Source organism: Budorcas taxicolor, chromosome 6 (assembly GCF_023091745.1).
Source record: "Budorcas taxicolor isolate Tak-1 chromosome 6, Takin1.1, whole genome shotgun sequence".
Lineage (NCBI taxonomy): Eukaryota > Metazoa > Chordata > Mammalia > Artiodactyla > Bovidae > Budorcas > Budorcas taxicolor.
Genome location: NC_068915.1, coordinates 20,025,085 through 20,040,525, shown reverse-complemented (window position 1 = coordinate 20,040,525; position 15,441 = coordinate 20,025,085). Strand labels below are relative to the sequence as shown.

The following is a 15,441-nucleotide window of genomic DNA, read 5'->3' as shown; positions in this document are numbered from 1 at the left end:
AACTTCCATAGTAAACACCAGCTTTTTCCCCTTCTCCTCTTCTTTTCTGTTTACTAATGTGAGACCCCCATCCCCTGGAAAAATGTCTGGTTAATAGAGACTCAATAAATATTCATGGAACTTAAAAAAATCCATTATATAGTATTTTTGTAAGGATTGAAGAGCTAATTCAGGACAGGCTCAGTATTTAGCACAAAGTGAGTAACCATCCCTTGGAATCTATGGGAAATTGGTTCCAGGACCCACACAGATACCAAACTCCACAGATGTGCAAGTCCCTCATATAAAATGGCATAATATTTACACATCCTCCAGTATATGTTAAATCATCTTTCCTGCTAAGTCGCTTCAGTCATGTCCGACTCTGTGTGACCCCATAGATGCCAGCCCACCAGGCTCCCCCGTCCCTGGGATCTTCCAGGCAAGAATACTGGAGTGGGTTGCCATTTCCTTATCCAATGCATGAAAATAAAAAGTGAAAGTGAAGTCGCTCAGTCATGTCCAACTCCTAGCGATCCCATGGACTGCAGCCTACCAGGCTCCTCTATCCATGGGATTTTCCAGGCAAGCGTACTGGAGTGGGGTGCCATTGCCTTCTCCATAAATCATCTTTAGATTACTCATAATACCTAACACATTGTTAATGGAGTGTAAATAGTTGCTGGGCACTCAGCAAGTTCAAGCTGCCTTTTGAAACTTTCTGGAATTAAAAAAAATTTTTTTTCAATCCTTGGTTGGTTGAATCCATGGATTCAGAACCCACAGATACAGAGGACTGACTGTACTCAAAAATGTTATGTTTTATTATCATTACTGGGGGCTTCCCGGTGGCTTCCTGGTAAAGAATCTGCCTGCAATACAGGAGCTACAGGGGACATAGGTTGCAACCCTGGGTTGGGAAGATCCTCTGAAGTAGGACATGGCAACCCACTCCAGTATTCTTGCCTGGAGAATCCCATGGACAGAAGATCCTGGCAGGCCACAGTCCATGGTGTTGCAAAGAGTCAGACACAACTAAGTGACTCAGCATGCATGTCCATATCACCGCTATCACGATTGTTCTCATTCTTCCTCTACAGAGGAAGCAATTCAGTGAGTCCAAATGACTTGGCCAAGGTCACACAGCTAGTGGGTGGCAGAGTCAGAATTGAACTGTGTGTCTGCTTGTCCAGCACAATTTTACTGCATACAACACAGCATACCCTGATCACAGCGTAAGAAGACTGGTTAAGGAGGGAAGAGAGCCTGGGCTTCAGAGTTAAGTGTGCCTGGTTTGAATCCCATCACTTCTGCATACCCTGCATTCACTTTCCTCATTTGAAAAATTAGTGTGATATTCCATTCGCAGCATTGTGAGGAAGATTATAGATACAGATCTAGGTATATAGATATCTATATAGAGATAAAATATATATTTTTCATTGGTATATAACAGGTACTTGATAACTGTTGCTCTTATAGGTGATCACAATATAATTAGTATAATTGCAGTCACAGTGTATAATGCTTTACTATCAAAAATATCCTTTAGAAAATATACTGGTGCTAGGAAAGATTGAGGGCAAGAGGAGAAGGGAGCAACAGGATGAGACGGTTCAATAGCATCATCAACTCAATGGACATGAATGTGAGTAAACTCAAGGAGATAGTGAAGGATAGTGTCCATGCGGTCACAAAGAGTCAGACACAACTGAGTGACTGAACAACTTCTATTTTATGAACAAAATACGCTCTATACTTATAGTGGAATATTATTTGACCTTAAAAAGAAAGAAAATTATTTTTAAAATTGAAGTATATTTGGTTTACAATATTATGGCAGTCTCTGAAGTATATCAAAGTGACTCAATTATACACATATATGTTCTTTTTTAATATTCTTTTCCATTACAGTTTATCATAGTATAGTATACAGTATATAGTACACAGTTTCCTGTGCTGTACATTAGGACCTTGTTGTATATACATTCTAAATGTAATAGTTCTCATCTACCAACTCCAAACTCCCAGTCCATCCATCTCCTCCACACCCTCTTGGCAACTGCGAATCTGTTGTCTACGTCTGTGAGTCTATTTCTGCTTTGTAGATATGTTCATTCATGACATATTTTAGATACCACATATAAGTGATATCACATGGTGTTTGTCTTTCTCTTTCTGACATACTTCACTTAGTATGATCATTTCTACTTGCATTCATGTTGCTGCAAATGGCATTATTTCATTTTTTCTGGCTGAGTAGTGCTCCATTTGGAGAAAGCTATGGCACCCCACTCCAGTACTCTTGCCTGGAAAATCTCAGGGACGGGGGAGCCTGGTGGGCTGCCATCTATGGTGTCGCACAGAGTCAGACACGACTGAAGCGACTTAGCAGCAGCAGCAGCAGCAGTGCTCCATTATATATATGTATCACATTTTCTGTGTCCATTCATCTGTCAGCGGACATTTAGTTTGTTTCCATGTCTTGGCTATTGTGAATAGTGCTGCTATGGACATAGGGGTGTGTGTATCTTTTTGGCTTATAGATCTGTCCAGGTATATTCACGGGAGTGGTATTGCTGGATCATATGGAAATTCTATTTTTAGTTTTCAGAGGCACCTCCATACTGTTTTCCATAGTGGCTGTACCAGCTTACATTTCCACCAACAGTGCAGGAGAGTTTCCTTTCCCCACACTTTCTTAAGCATTTGTTATTTGTAGACTTTTTAATGATGGTCATTGTGACTGGTGAGAGGTAATATTCATTGTAGCTTTGATTTGCATTTCTCTAATAATTAGCAAAGTTGAGCAATTTTTCCATATGCCTACTGGCCATCTGTATGTCTTCTTTGGAGAAACGTCTATTAAGGGCTTCTGCCCATTTTCTGACAGTTTTTTTTTTTTGAGTTGTATGAGCTGATTGTATATTTTGGAGCTGATCGTATGCTAAGCCCTTGTCTGTCTCATTGTTTGCTAATATTTTCTCCCATTCTGTAGGTTATCTTTCAAATTTTTTTTAATGGTTTTCCTTTGCTATGCAAAAGCTTATAGGTTTGATTAGTTCTCATTTATCTTTTGTTTTTGCTTCTATTGCCTTGGGAGACTACTCTAAGAAAACATTGGTATGATTTGTCAGAGAATGTTTTGCCTGTGTTCTCTTTTGGAGTTTTAAAGTGTCTTGTCTTATATTTAAGTCTTTAAGCCATCTTGAGTTTATTTTGGGGCATGGTGTGAGGATGCGTTCTAACTTCATTGATTTACATGCGACTGTTGAACTTTCCCAGCACTACTTGTTGAAGAGAGTGACTTTTTCCATTTGATATTCTTGCCTAAAGAAAGGAAGGACATTCTGACATCTACTATATATAGATGAACTTGAAAACATTATGCTAAGTAAAATAACCCATTCATAAAAAAAGTTCTACGAGTCCGCTTATATGAGGGACCTACAGTAGCCAAATTCATTGGACAAAAAGTAGAATGGTGGTTGTCATAGGCTGGGGGAGGAGAAAACGGGGAGTTATTGTTTAATGGATGTGGGTTTCCCTTTGAGAGGATGACAAAATTCTGGAGAAGAATGGTGGTGATGGTTATACAATAATCTTAATGCACTTAATGTTGCTGAACTATGCCCTTGAAAAAAAGTTAACATGGTGAATTTTATGTTATCTATATTTACTGCAATGATAGGGGAAAAAAGATTATATTTTTGTATAAGAGGAAAATATTATTATTGAACTTATTGAAATAAGAAATGAGTCTTAAGATTATCCCCTGCTTCTTCAGTAATATTTTTGTTGTTTTATATTGAGTTTCACCGAGAAGTCACTTTAGTCTTCATATTTTATAAGAGGGAGAAAGTGTGTGTGACTATTTTTATACACAACATATGTTTCTATTTGAATTGGCAGGTGAGTATTAGTCAATGTGGGTATCATTCTAATGATACTGTCAAAGGAGAAATAATATCGTTGTGACACCAAGAGAACATTTTATTATACACATTACCTTTGTCAGGAAATTTGATGCAGCACACATATGGATCATGATAGAAAGAAGCCAAGCTAAAGCGCATTAGTTATGTGTGATGTACATGATGTACAGGCCAAGCTCCTGCGAGATACAAGGATATAGTAACTCTGAAGGTCATTCCAGCACCAGTATAATATTTGAAACAGTTATGCTGTTTATACATCAGGTTCTCGTTTTTATAAGCTTTCCTTTCTATGTGATTTTTTAAAACTTCTGTAAAGCTTTTTTTTTTTTGAAGAGGAAAAGGTCCCTTTTGTTTAAATTGTCTTGTCCTCCAAATCCAAACCATTTTGTACTTTGAAACATGACTTGCTTCTGACATTGAAACTCTTTTCTTTCTTTTTGAAGTTACTATAATGTTAAATTTTGAGAAAAAGTTTAATATACTCATGAGGTCATTTGTGTGTCTGTTCTATTTGCATCTGTTCCAGTCTCATTACCCTCATACTTATTGATGTTCTCTTTTATCTCTCGCATTAGTTCTGCCTTGATAAAATACCAGCTCTATTTGCTCACCTTAGGTTCCTTTCTGGACTTATATCAGACCCTTTTGGGCAGCAGCAGGAGCTGTAGGCCTCTGGTCTCTGATCCAAACTCCTCCAAGGCCTTGTTTTCTCTCTAGACGCAAGAGTGAGCATTTTTGCCCATCTCTTCTCTCTCCAGAGAACTCCTAGCCTCAAAGTACTGATACTGCTAAACTTTCTAGCAGTATCCTGTTAGAATGTTGAATGTTTTTGTGGGGAGTTTGGAGAGAATGAGTCTCTACAAGAAGTCTCTCTTGTTTCATCTCTGCTCTACTGAGATGTTTGGGTCCTATCTCCACTTAACTGGTACTCTTACTAAAGTAATGTTTTCAGAGAGATTACAAGGGTGGCTATTTGCCAGATTCTCCTGTACTTGAAAGTAGTGGCCCTTTCACATAAATAATATATAACAAGGGGGAAAAAATCAAAATCTTTTCTTCTCAGAATTCTTTATACCTGATTCTAGTGAATTCTAGCATCCAGTGTTACATACATGAAATTTAATTCAAGTCCTACTCTCACTTGAATTTTTTTCTCTCAGGAATCTTATAAGAGTTTCTCTTTATACTTAGAGTTTAAAATTTTCTCTATAATATGTTTAGGCGTGCTCCTTTTTACAATGTGTAAAACATAAAAGGCAATTAAATATTTCAGAACTGGAAAGATAAGATAATTTTATCAGTTTCATTGGTTACTGTTCTAACATAACCTCTCCACCTATTCAGATTCCTTCTTTCTAGATTAACATTCCATATAATTTATCTTTCCCTATTTCTATCCTATTCCTTTTTGCACTTCCTTCTCCCCTTTGGGACCATCTGCCCTCTCAGTGGGCTTCTCCGGTGGCTCAGCGCTGTGTGCATGCATGCTAAATCACTTTATCATGTCTGACTCTTTGCGACCCCAGGGACAGTAGCCCGCCAGGCTCCTCGGTCCATGGGATTCTCCAGGCAATCCTGGAGTGGGTTTCCATGCCCTCCTCCAGGGGATCTTCCTGACCCAGGGATCCAACCCACATCTCTTATGTCTCCTGCATCGACAGGCAAGTTCTGTAACGCTAACGCCACCTGGAAAGCTCCCAGCCTTCCGGGCAAGGTACGTCTTCTAGAATTACTTTTAATGAGGCTCTTTTCGTGGTAAACTAAGATCTTATTTTTCTAAAATGTGCTTATTTTACCATCATTTTTGAGAAGGTTTTGCTAGGCAGGCTGACAGTTATTTCAACCATTTTTCTCTCAGCTCTCTAAAGGCATTACTCTTCTGTATCATGGCTTGTGGCAATGCTGAGGTAAAGGCAGCCACGAGTCTAATTGCTATCCCTTTGTTGGTAATGTGTCTTTACATAGTATTTTTATTATTTTAATGGTTGGCCTCAAAATTTTGACAGGTATTCTTAATTGAAAAATATCTAAATTACATCAATGCCTTTACATTTTCTGCAACCCTACAAAGATGATTAGAAGTTTAAAATACTTTAAAAATTGCCCTCTCCTCTGGTATCTCCTACTTCCTCTCAGCCACCTACCCACTTCAGTTATTCATGTATCTAGGGTACACAGTTTTTAGCAAAGGAACCAGCCAGTGGAAGGTTTTAAGGTGAGAGTGTGCCCTGTTCAAGGACCAGGAAGGAGTCAGATACATGCATTACTCTTTGTCCCCTTTCAAGTCTTTGCTTAATTTGAGAACTTCCCTGTGTCTTATTTAAAATTTCTTACCTTTTGAATACTTCCCTTATGGCTGTATTTTCCTCCATACCACTTACTACCTTGTATATACTGAATAACTTACTTATATTCTTCTTCCTCCACTAAAATTTATCTCCATGAGAAAAGGGATTTTCAAAAACATATTTTTAAAATTACTGTATCCTCAACTGCTGGAACACTTTCAGGCTTATAATAGGCCCTTAATCATTTGTTAAACATTCATTGAATCCAGGCCCCAAACCCACGAGAGCCAATTACTGTTCTGGAACTATTAGGGAGCATTCCTTCCTGCCCCCACTTTTTTCCTGTCATTACCCAGAGCCATGGACAAGACAATTTTCACTGCTGTCTCTCCCTCTGGAGCATTATTTGCATTGAATCAGTTCACCTTTCCTTGGGTGTATTTCCTTTCTGTTCCTGGTTTTATGCTGTTTGTCTAATCAGGCTCCCCCTAGTGCCCAGAGGCCTCGCCCAGATCCATGCCCTGTCTCCTTGTGAACAGAGTTCCCATCTTCCCAGGACACTAGTATTTGTAGATGTCTCCAGGGTAACTGGTAGTTGCAGCCTCCAAACTTAATTCCCTGGTCTGAGCTTCAAGTTTACTCCAGACCTCAGAGGACTTCGTAACCATTTTTGAAGGCTTATTCATTTATTTAAATAGTTTTAAATGTTTTACCTGTTGTTTTGTAAACTCTCTGCACCTCTACCAGCAAGTTGGGATTCATTTTTCACGATCTGAGGAATATGCCTGAAGCGGCGTGCCTTTCCTCTATAGTTGTTCATTCCTTCTCTTTCCTGTTGTCATCGCTGTAAACTTCAAAGCCACTGCCACAGTAGCAACTGCCACTGGGGCCGTTGTGTGGTTGTTCTGGGAAACCATTAAAGTGAATTCAAGACAATAATTCATCAGATCGCAGGGACTATCTGCTTTATTGTTGATGTCTCTCGAATAGAAAATTTCTGCCCAATTCTGTACCTATCGTCCAAGGGTGGTTTCTATGGCCTATATTGGAAACCAAGACACTGAACAAAAATGAAAAACTGTATTGACAGAAAACATCTAACTGACAATCTCATGTCTATTTCATTATCAAAGCTCAAGCTACTGTGATGCAGGCAATCTTGGACAAGTAGCTCAGGAAGATTCAGTGATACACATGGAAAATTGGAAGGAATCTTCCAACGTGTAGTTCAATGTTCTTCAAAGGGCAGTCTAAACACAGACTGATCTCTCAGGGGTCAGATTATTTAGGGATTCTGGTTTCCTATCCCCTCTGTAACAAATCACCACAAATATAGTAGTTTAAACTAACACAAACGTATTGTCTCAGCTTCTGCAGGTTAGAAGTCCAGAGTCTCCGCTTACTAGTCTTGCAGCTGAAAGCAAGGTGTGAATAGAGCCATGCTCCTTTCTGGAGGTTTGAGAGGGAAAGCCATTCCTCCCTCTTTAGGTTGTCAGTACCTATTTCCTGCCAGCCTGTTCTCACCTTCTGAAGGCCACTCACATTCCTTGACCCTTAGGCCCTCTTCCTCTCTCTTCAAAAACCAGCAATAGTGAGTTAAGTCCCTCACAGTCTTCACCTATCCTCTGCTCTCTTCTTCTTCGAATGTGATTAGATTGGGTCCGCCAGGATAAATCCAGGATAACTTCTCCATCTCAGAGTCTGTAACCTCAGTCACATCAGCAAAGCCTCCTTTGCCTGGTGAGGTAACATACTCACAAGTTCTGAGGACTAGGATGTGGACATCCTTGAAAGACCATTTTCTGCCTATTCTAGTGAGCAAAAATCCAGATTATAGAAACCAGGAGAAAGTATATTAATAATTAAGAGGTAAGTCAGGACCGCTAATGGCCAGAGATACTTTCCAAAGGCCAGAAGTCTCTCCATTCAGAAGGACAGCAGGGTGTTAGCAGAGTTCAATTTATTTTTTTTTTAATGGGAGAATAAATATTGCTCAGGCAAATAAATGGCAGTGTCTGATGATCATACTGTTATTGTAAAGAATAAAGATATATGTATGTACATGTATATATACATATATATACACATATAATATGCTCACCAAAAATATCTATTATAACTTCTGTATGTACGTTTACATGTGCATGAAGATATTTTGAGAAGGTTACACACTAAATTAGAATACAGCTAAAAATACAGGGAAAACTATATTATAGCTAATAAACAGGAATTGCCTCTAATAATAATAGAGGCAATTAACAGAGTATCTACTATTCTTAAAGACACTATTGTATTTAACAAACATTAACTCATTTCATCTTCACAATCACTTAACTTACAGATGAGGAGACTGGTGCACAGAGAGTTAAATAACTTGTTCAAGGTCACAGATCTAATGTTAGAGGTGGAATTTGAACCCAGGACACAAAGTTCTAGGCACTTAACCTCAAAAATATAATTTTATAGCTTGAAAAAACTAATTACCTCTCCTTCAAATCACCCCAATAAGAGCAGCAGCAGCAATAGCAACAGCAACAATAGCAAAGCAGAAAGAGCACACACAAACTCTAAGCAAAACATGGGCCATCAGTGAAGACTGTCATCAACCTCCTCAACCACGCCCCACACAAGCAACCTTTGGGGGATTTTTCATCCCTCAAAAAAATGAGGGTTCTCCCCATGCATACAGCTAGCCTAGGAAAGCTACCCAGGATTCCAAACGTCAGCTCTAGTCTCAATTTCCTCCGAAAGCCATGCCCCTATTTCTCCTTCTCTCCCATCTGAACATAGCTGTCCACCCACTTCAAGTCATACATTTTTCTTGACAAGTTGATAACTATAAAATAATAAGAGCATTATCTGCCCTAGGTGGTGGAAAAGGTCAAGAGTAGAGAAAAAGGAAGCCTATTATTCCCGTGTCTGGAAATAACTAACATTTATATGGTTTTAAGCAATGGCACCCTGCTCCAGTGCTCTTGCCTGGAAAATCCCATGGACGGAGGAGCCTGGAAGACTGCAGTCCATGGGGTCACTGAGGGTTGGACACGACTGAGTGACTTCACTTTCTCTTTTCACTTTCATGCATTGGAGAAGGAAATGGCAACCCACTCCAGTGTTCTTGCCTGGAGAATCCCAGGGACAGGGGAGCCCGGTGGGCTGCCACCTATGGGGTTGCAGAGTCGGACATGACTGAAGCGACTTAGCAGCAGCAGCAGCAAAGACCCTATGGAACATCCATATACCATTGCTCATTTAATGTGATGGTTTTCGTTCCTAGTTTACAGATGAAGAAACTGAGGCTCTGTAAGGATAACTATTTTTTTTATCCACCAAGTTTTCTTAGTGGCAAAGCTGATCTTAAGTCTGATTATCCTTTCCCCAAACTGCTGCAAAATCCTTTTACATAAACTTCCTTGGCCAAGAATTTCCACATATGTTCCTCATGAAATTTGTGGCTAGAATAGTGAAAATTCATCATCACTTCTGGAAAAATAAAACTTGAGGGTGAAAGAAAGAGGCTGGAGTTGAGGATCAGTTACATGTTACAGTTTCCATGCATGGTAGCAGTATTCTGGTTAAAACAAACTAATGGGGTTTTTTGTTTTGTTTTTTGCTGTTCGCCATCTTTAAAGTCTTTATTGAATTTGCTACAATATTGCTTCTATTATTTTATGTTTTGGTCTTTCATCATGAAACATGCAGGATCCCAACTCCCTAAGCAGAGATTGAACCTGTAATCCCTGTGCTGGAAGGTAAAAGTCCTAACCACTGGACCGCCACTTAAGTTTCAAGACTATCTAAATGTTCTTTTAGCTTCCATTTCCCTTTAGTTTTGGCACAATCTTTTAGTTTATGCTAGCTCCTGGAAAATAGTCATTTTGGAAGTTTTATTTTTCCTTCTTTCCTAAATATTCAGCGCTTCTGTGGCTTTATCTAGAAATAAAAGATTATTATAGCTGACTGCTGACTTGGTAATCTATGTTGGTTGTATTCATGTGTTACAAATAGTTTTATATAAAAACACAGTATATGTAAAAACAGTGTGTAATTAAAAGATAAAAGTTTTAAAGGTCAAGAAGGACCTTATAACAACAAAGCTTGTGCTCACAGTGTATCATGAAGAGTTTGTTGGTTTAAGAAATGCAGATGTAGAATGTGTTTAGAGACTAGATGGGAAAATGATGTAAGTCTTTGTTCCCACAATAAACTTGAGTCAAAAGAGCAAACAAGATACCTCACAAGATCACGCCACTCTGAATTCTCTAAGAAGGTTTTTATACCTGAACAGAAAAGTTTCTGAAGTTAAATATCTTGACTAACACTATTTCCACCACTGTGACCTCCTAACTTGGTTTTGAACAAGATACTGTGCAGGATTAGAACATATAATTTTAATTAATAAATCTAGGATTGTACATTTAAAGTGCAGCAACTGGAGAAATTGGTAAAGTAAATTAAATTCATGAAGTAATTGAGTTCCAGAATTGAGAACTAACAAGAACCTGACAATGTATTTTTAGAATATTTCTTGGCCAAAAATTAGAAAAGACTCCCTTCTCTTTGCTAGCCCCCCAAAACCGACAGATTATTTCAACCCCCATTATTCCCCTTTGCTCTTTGACTCCAAACCCCTCAGCTTTTAAAAGGAGCAGTCAAAAGGAAGCTCACAAAGGTCACAAGGTCAGTTTATAAATACAATCTGCTCACTACATATCTCCTCACCTCCTGACCTGCCCTCCTCTTTTATATCCAATATAGTTCACATTACTGACATCTCACTATAACTTCTCCTTCAAATCTGGGGTGCTGAAAGACAAGGTTTTATACCTCCCAATAAGAGTACTATAAATTATCAAGCACCCCCAAATTCTCAACATTTGCTTCAAGATATGAAAGCTCTTTCCATGATTGTCTCCTTCGATAACTGATGGAGATTATTTCTCTAGCACTGAACGGCCCAAGCTTTGTAAAACCATGTGCTCTTAGATGGTATTTGTCAAATCCTTCTTTCCTGATGAAGGAAGAATAGTTTCCAGGCAAATGACCCAGAAGCATATTCACCTTCAAGTCAGGATTGTCCAAAAACCAAACCAGTACACCTTTCAAATAATGATGGAATTACCCTCACAGCATCATTCCAGCCTCTGCCTGGACTCCTGAAATTACTGAGCAAGAGAGAGAGGAGTGCTCGACACTTCTTGTGTCTCTTCACAGTCTTGGGCAGTCTCTCTTCACGTGGAATCATTAGCTCTGCTATTATATTTCTTCGGTTTTCTTGGCTCTTTCTGGAGTCAGCCAAGAGAAGATCCTGCAACTCTATGGACCATAGCCCACTCGGCTCCTCTGTCCATGGGGTTCTCCAGGCAAAGAACACCGGAGTGGGTTGCCACGCCCTCCTCCAGGGAATCTTCCCCACCCAAGGATCAAACCCGTATCTCTTTAAGTTTCCTGCACTGGGAGGCAGGTTCTTTACCACTAATGCCACCTGCAAAGCCCTAAAGATGTCTTACTTATCAGTTACTAGAATCATATTGGTTTTAAAGGAAATAAAGTTACTTCTGCAACTACAGAGACTATGATGAAAATTAAGTTTGTAATGACTTCAAGTCGGAAGTGAATTCATTTACAGACACACATACTTGCTGCCCCACTATCTATCACTACTTTGATTCCATCTGTGACCTAGTTTGTGGCTTGCAAAATTTTACGTCACTGTGGGAAACTCATCCTTGAAGATATTTAGCTTGCTCACGTTATACCTTCTATAAAGCCCTGGATACATGTGAGGCTTCCCACTTATTTCAACATCTTCTGAGCACTGTGATTTTTTTTTAACAAATATTTCCATTTGGCAGTTCAAAAATTTTGCAATAACAAGATTTGCATAGTATTGAAGATGAGGCATAAGAAATCTTGGTTGAAATTTATTTAATCTACCACTGCCTCACTCCTCATGGATTCTGATTGTGAACTGAAAGACAAATCTCAATCACATGTAATTGTTTTCCATATTATAGAGATTTGCATACCACCTACTGAGAATGAGGGACAATTATTTTTAATAGATACAAAATTGGAAAGTATTCCATTTACAAATTTAAAAAATCTTCCCTTGATTTAAGAGCCAATGTGTCGAGAAGTTCCATAGTATGATTTTATACATTTTTACCTCTAGCTGAAGATCAGGTTTATAACCTACTATAATAGCAATGGGGTATGTTAAAGACAAGACATGTCAAGTATTTTTTAACTGACTTGTTAGAAATATTCATTCTTAAACCCCACTCCTGCTCAGTTTCACAGCATTCCAGCCTGAAGGAGAACATCCACACATCACTTCCCAAGAACACAGGTGAAGACACCTAAGCCTTCTTTCTTGCTATCAATAATTCTGCGGTGATGGATGTTTGTAACAAAGGAACAAGAAATCCTAACAGAATGTCTCAGGTGTATTAATACGCATTTTCATTTAACAGAAAAGATGACACCACAGGCTGGGTGTTCCACGGCTGAGACCCTAACTCAGGAGGATGAGCATCAGATTCGGAGAATGATGGCAAAGCGTGCGAAAATCATCAAGGAGCTGATACAGACAGAAAAGGACTATCTCAATGACCTAGAACTGTGCGTTCGAGAAGTGGTTCAGCCCTTGAGAAATAAACAGGTAAATGCAACTTTGAGGGTCCCTCCAGCCCCATCCTAAATAGAATCACCAGAACCGGGAAATCACAGAATCCAAGTGTATCCAATGATCCTTATCCTCTACCGCTGCGATGGCAGGAGCAATGGGCCCTTCCCCTGAAGCCCTGGGTTCAAGACAGCAGAAGTCATCACCAGACTCAGACTTCTGTCAGCACAGGGACACCCAGCATCAGGGAAACTGTATTCTAAGATATGGGGAAATGGAAATTCACAGTTTTTGCCACTTTGAAATTTCGATGTGTTCTTTCTTGAATTCCCATGGAACTGCCAGCAAACTCTGAGTGGTTGAGTTTTTAAGCAGTTTAAGAACAAAGCACTTAATTTGATCTAAAGATGGTCAAGTTTTCAGAAGAGAAAACTATGTGGGTTTTTTCTCCCCTATGTTGAGAGCTCAATTGAATTATGCCTATTAGCTAAGTAAAATGAAGCATAGAAATGAACCTGAAGGTAAGGTAACAATTTTCTCTTAGGTAGAACTAGCCTAAGACAAAACTAGAGGTGTTTATAAGTTAATGTTTCTCCTCCTCTTTATTCAAGAACTTTTCAGGGAATTAGAATAAAGGTACAAGAATTTTCTTTTACATATATGTAAAATCACTAGGGTGGTACGTGGTCCTCACATGCAATTCAAACAATTTACAAAAAACATAAACCAGAATGTAAAAATGATCAGGAATTCCATGACTCAATGATAATCACTATTTACATGGTTGGAAACATCCTTTCAGACATCAGTTTGGACACTTGCATATCAAAACACACACATATATTTTATAGATAAATGTAATCAGAACCACACATGCTATTTTGTAATATACTTGTTACACTCAGCAGTCTGTTGGATCTATTTTCATGACCACTAACACTTCTCAATGTTTTTCTACCATTACTGATGCTGAAACACACATATTTTGGGTATTGTCACCTTATCTGCTTGGAATAAATTCTTAGGAGTGGAATTGCTAGGTCAAAAGATATGCATACTTAGGATTTTGATAAAAATTGCCAACTTAAAGCCAAAAAGGTGACAGTGTTCTAATTTTCATTGCCACATACGTTGCTTGAGCTGGTATGCTGCTGTGTTATCTTTACAGCTGAGCATTATTGGTTTATAAACAACAGTGAAGACCAGGTACCTTTGGTTTCTTCTGACAAGTATATATTCATGAGCTGCTTCTTTTTAATCCTTATTCATATCCATATCTTTTGCCCTTTTGAAAAAAATTATGGCTTTTCTTTTTCTTATTGTTTTATAAAACCTCCTTTTATCTATATGTGGCAGCTGATTTTCTCAGTTTGTCTTTTGCCTTCTAACATTGACTAAGGTTAAAAAGTCAAAACCTTCTTTAAGGCTTATTCATTTGTTTTTGCCATATTTAAGTGGCCGGATATATCCAACTTTGTGGATTCTGGGTTTGGCATCTTAACATGTACCCCACGATTATAAAAACATGGTAAGTCAGTTGTTCTAACATCAGTTATTAAATCTCTTCCCTAATAGTTTACATTTCTTAGCAAAAGACTCTTCTCAGAAATGACAGGTTAAGTATCTGGTCCAAAAATCAGGGAAAACCAGTGTAGATCAAGGTGACCTTTGATGTAAAAGTTTATTTTTTTTTAAAATTTAAGCCAATGTATAAAGCAAAGAGGCCAAATAGGCAAAACATTTTCCCTTGATCAGGAGTCATCTTTCATCTTCCTCCTTCATGACTTTTTATTAGGTACTTGCTATTCGTCAGGTCCTGTTCCAAACACTTCATTGGTATTCTGATTCAATCCTCTTCCGTTCTCATATTAGAAGACAATTTTATGAATCTGGAAATTTCTTAGTAATTCTGTAAGAGCAAGAATAACATTTACAATCGTGATAAAAAGCTGCTCTCGATTCATTGCTAAATATAGTGAAGTATTTTGGGTGTGGTTTTTCACTGAATTTAAGCTAGCTGCATTGATGCAGCCTCTATTCTGGCAGATAGTCTTGGTTGTTAATACAATGTTTATTTACATATTTATTCAAATATTTATTTTTAAATGCAGGTGGCCTCAGACTCTATCAAATATCCACCCTCCCTTATGGTCCAGTCCTTACTCCTATTGTTCAGAAAATTTTATACCTAACACACTGTCTCCATAATTTCTCTCTGTACCTAATTTTGCCATCCATTTTCAGTAATTTCAACATTCAGGCACAGCCTCTCACTCAGGTCTTTGACTTGTTCATTATATTCAATGAGATTTCCTCAGCCCCATCTCAGCCGCTCTCTCCAGGGGCACAGCCTACAGCCATCACTACCAGTAACTTCACGCCTTCTGAATCAGGTTTCCAAGCTTACCTTTCTCTTACCCTCCTGTCCTCTCTTTCAGCTCACTCCCACTGGTCTTGTTTCCAGCAATTTCTAGAGCAATTTCTCCAGCAGTGCTGCCAGGGCCAGCTACTGAGCTCACCACTGCCTATTCACGTGTTCATCAAGCCCACACCTGGTCTAATTTCCATGGCTCCTTCATTGTAAAATCACTCCTTGCAGATGAATTCA

At 38.7% G+C, this 15,441-nt stretch overlaps 1 protein-coding gene across 1 annotated transcript in view; it reads left to right on the top strand.

The window, feature by feature from the left end:
• The window catches only part of ARHGEF38 (Rho guanine nucleotide exchange factor 38), a 145,064-nt gene that overhangs the window by 31,529 nt on the left and 98,094 nt on the right, over nt 1-15,441 (top strand). Inside the window, exon 2 of the mRNA XM_052641982.1 lies at nt 12,682-12,869. Within this exon, the coding sequence (XP_052497942.1) occupies nt 12,682-12,869 (188 nt within the window). The remainder of the gene's footprint in view (nt 1-12,681; nt 12,870-15,441) is intronic.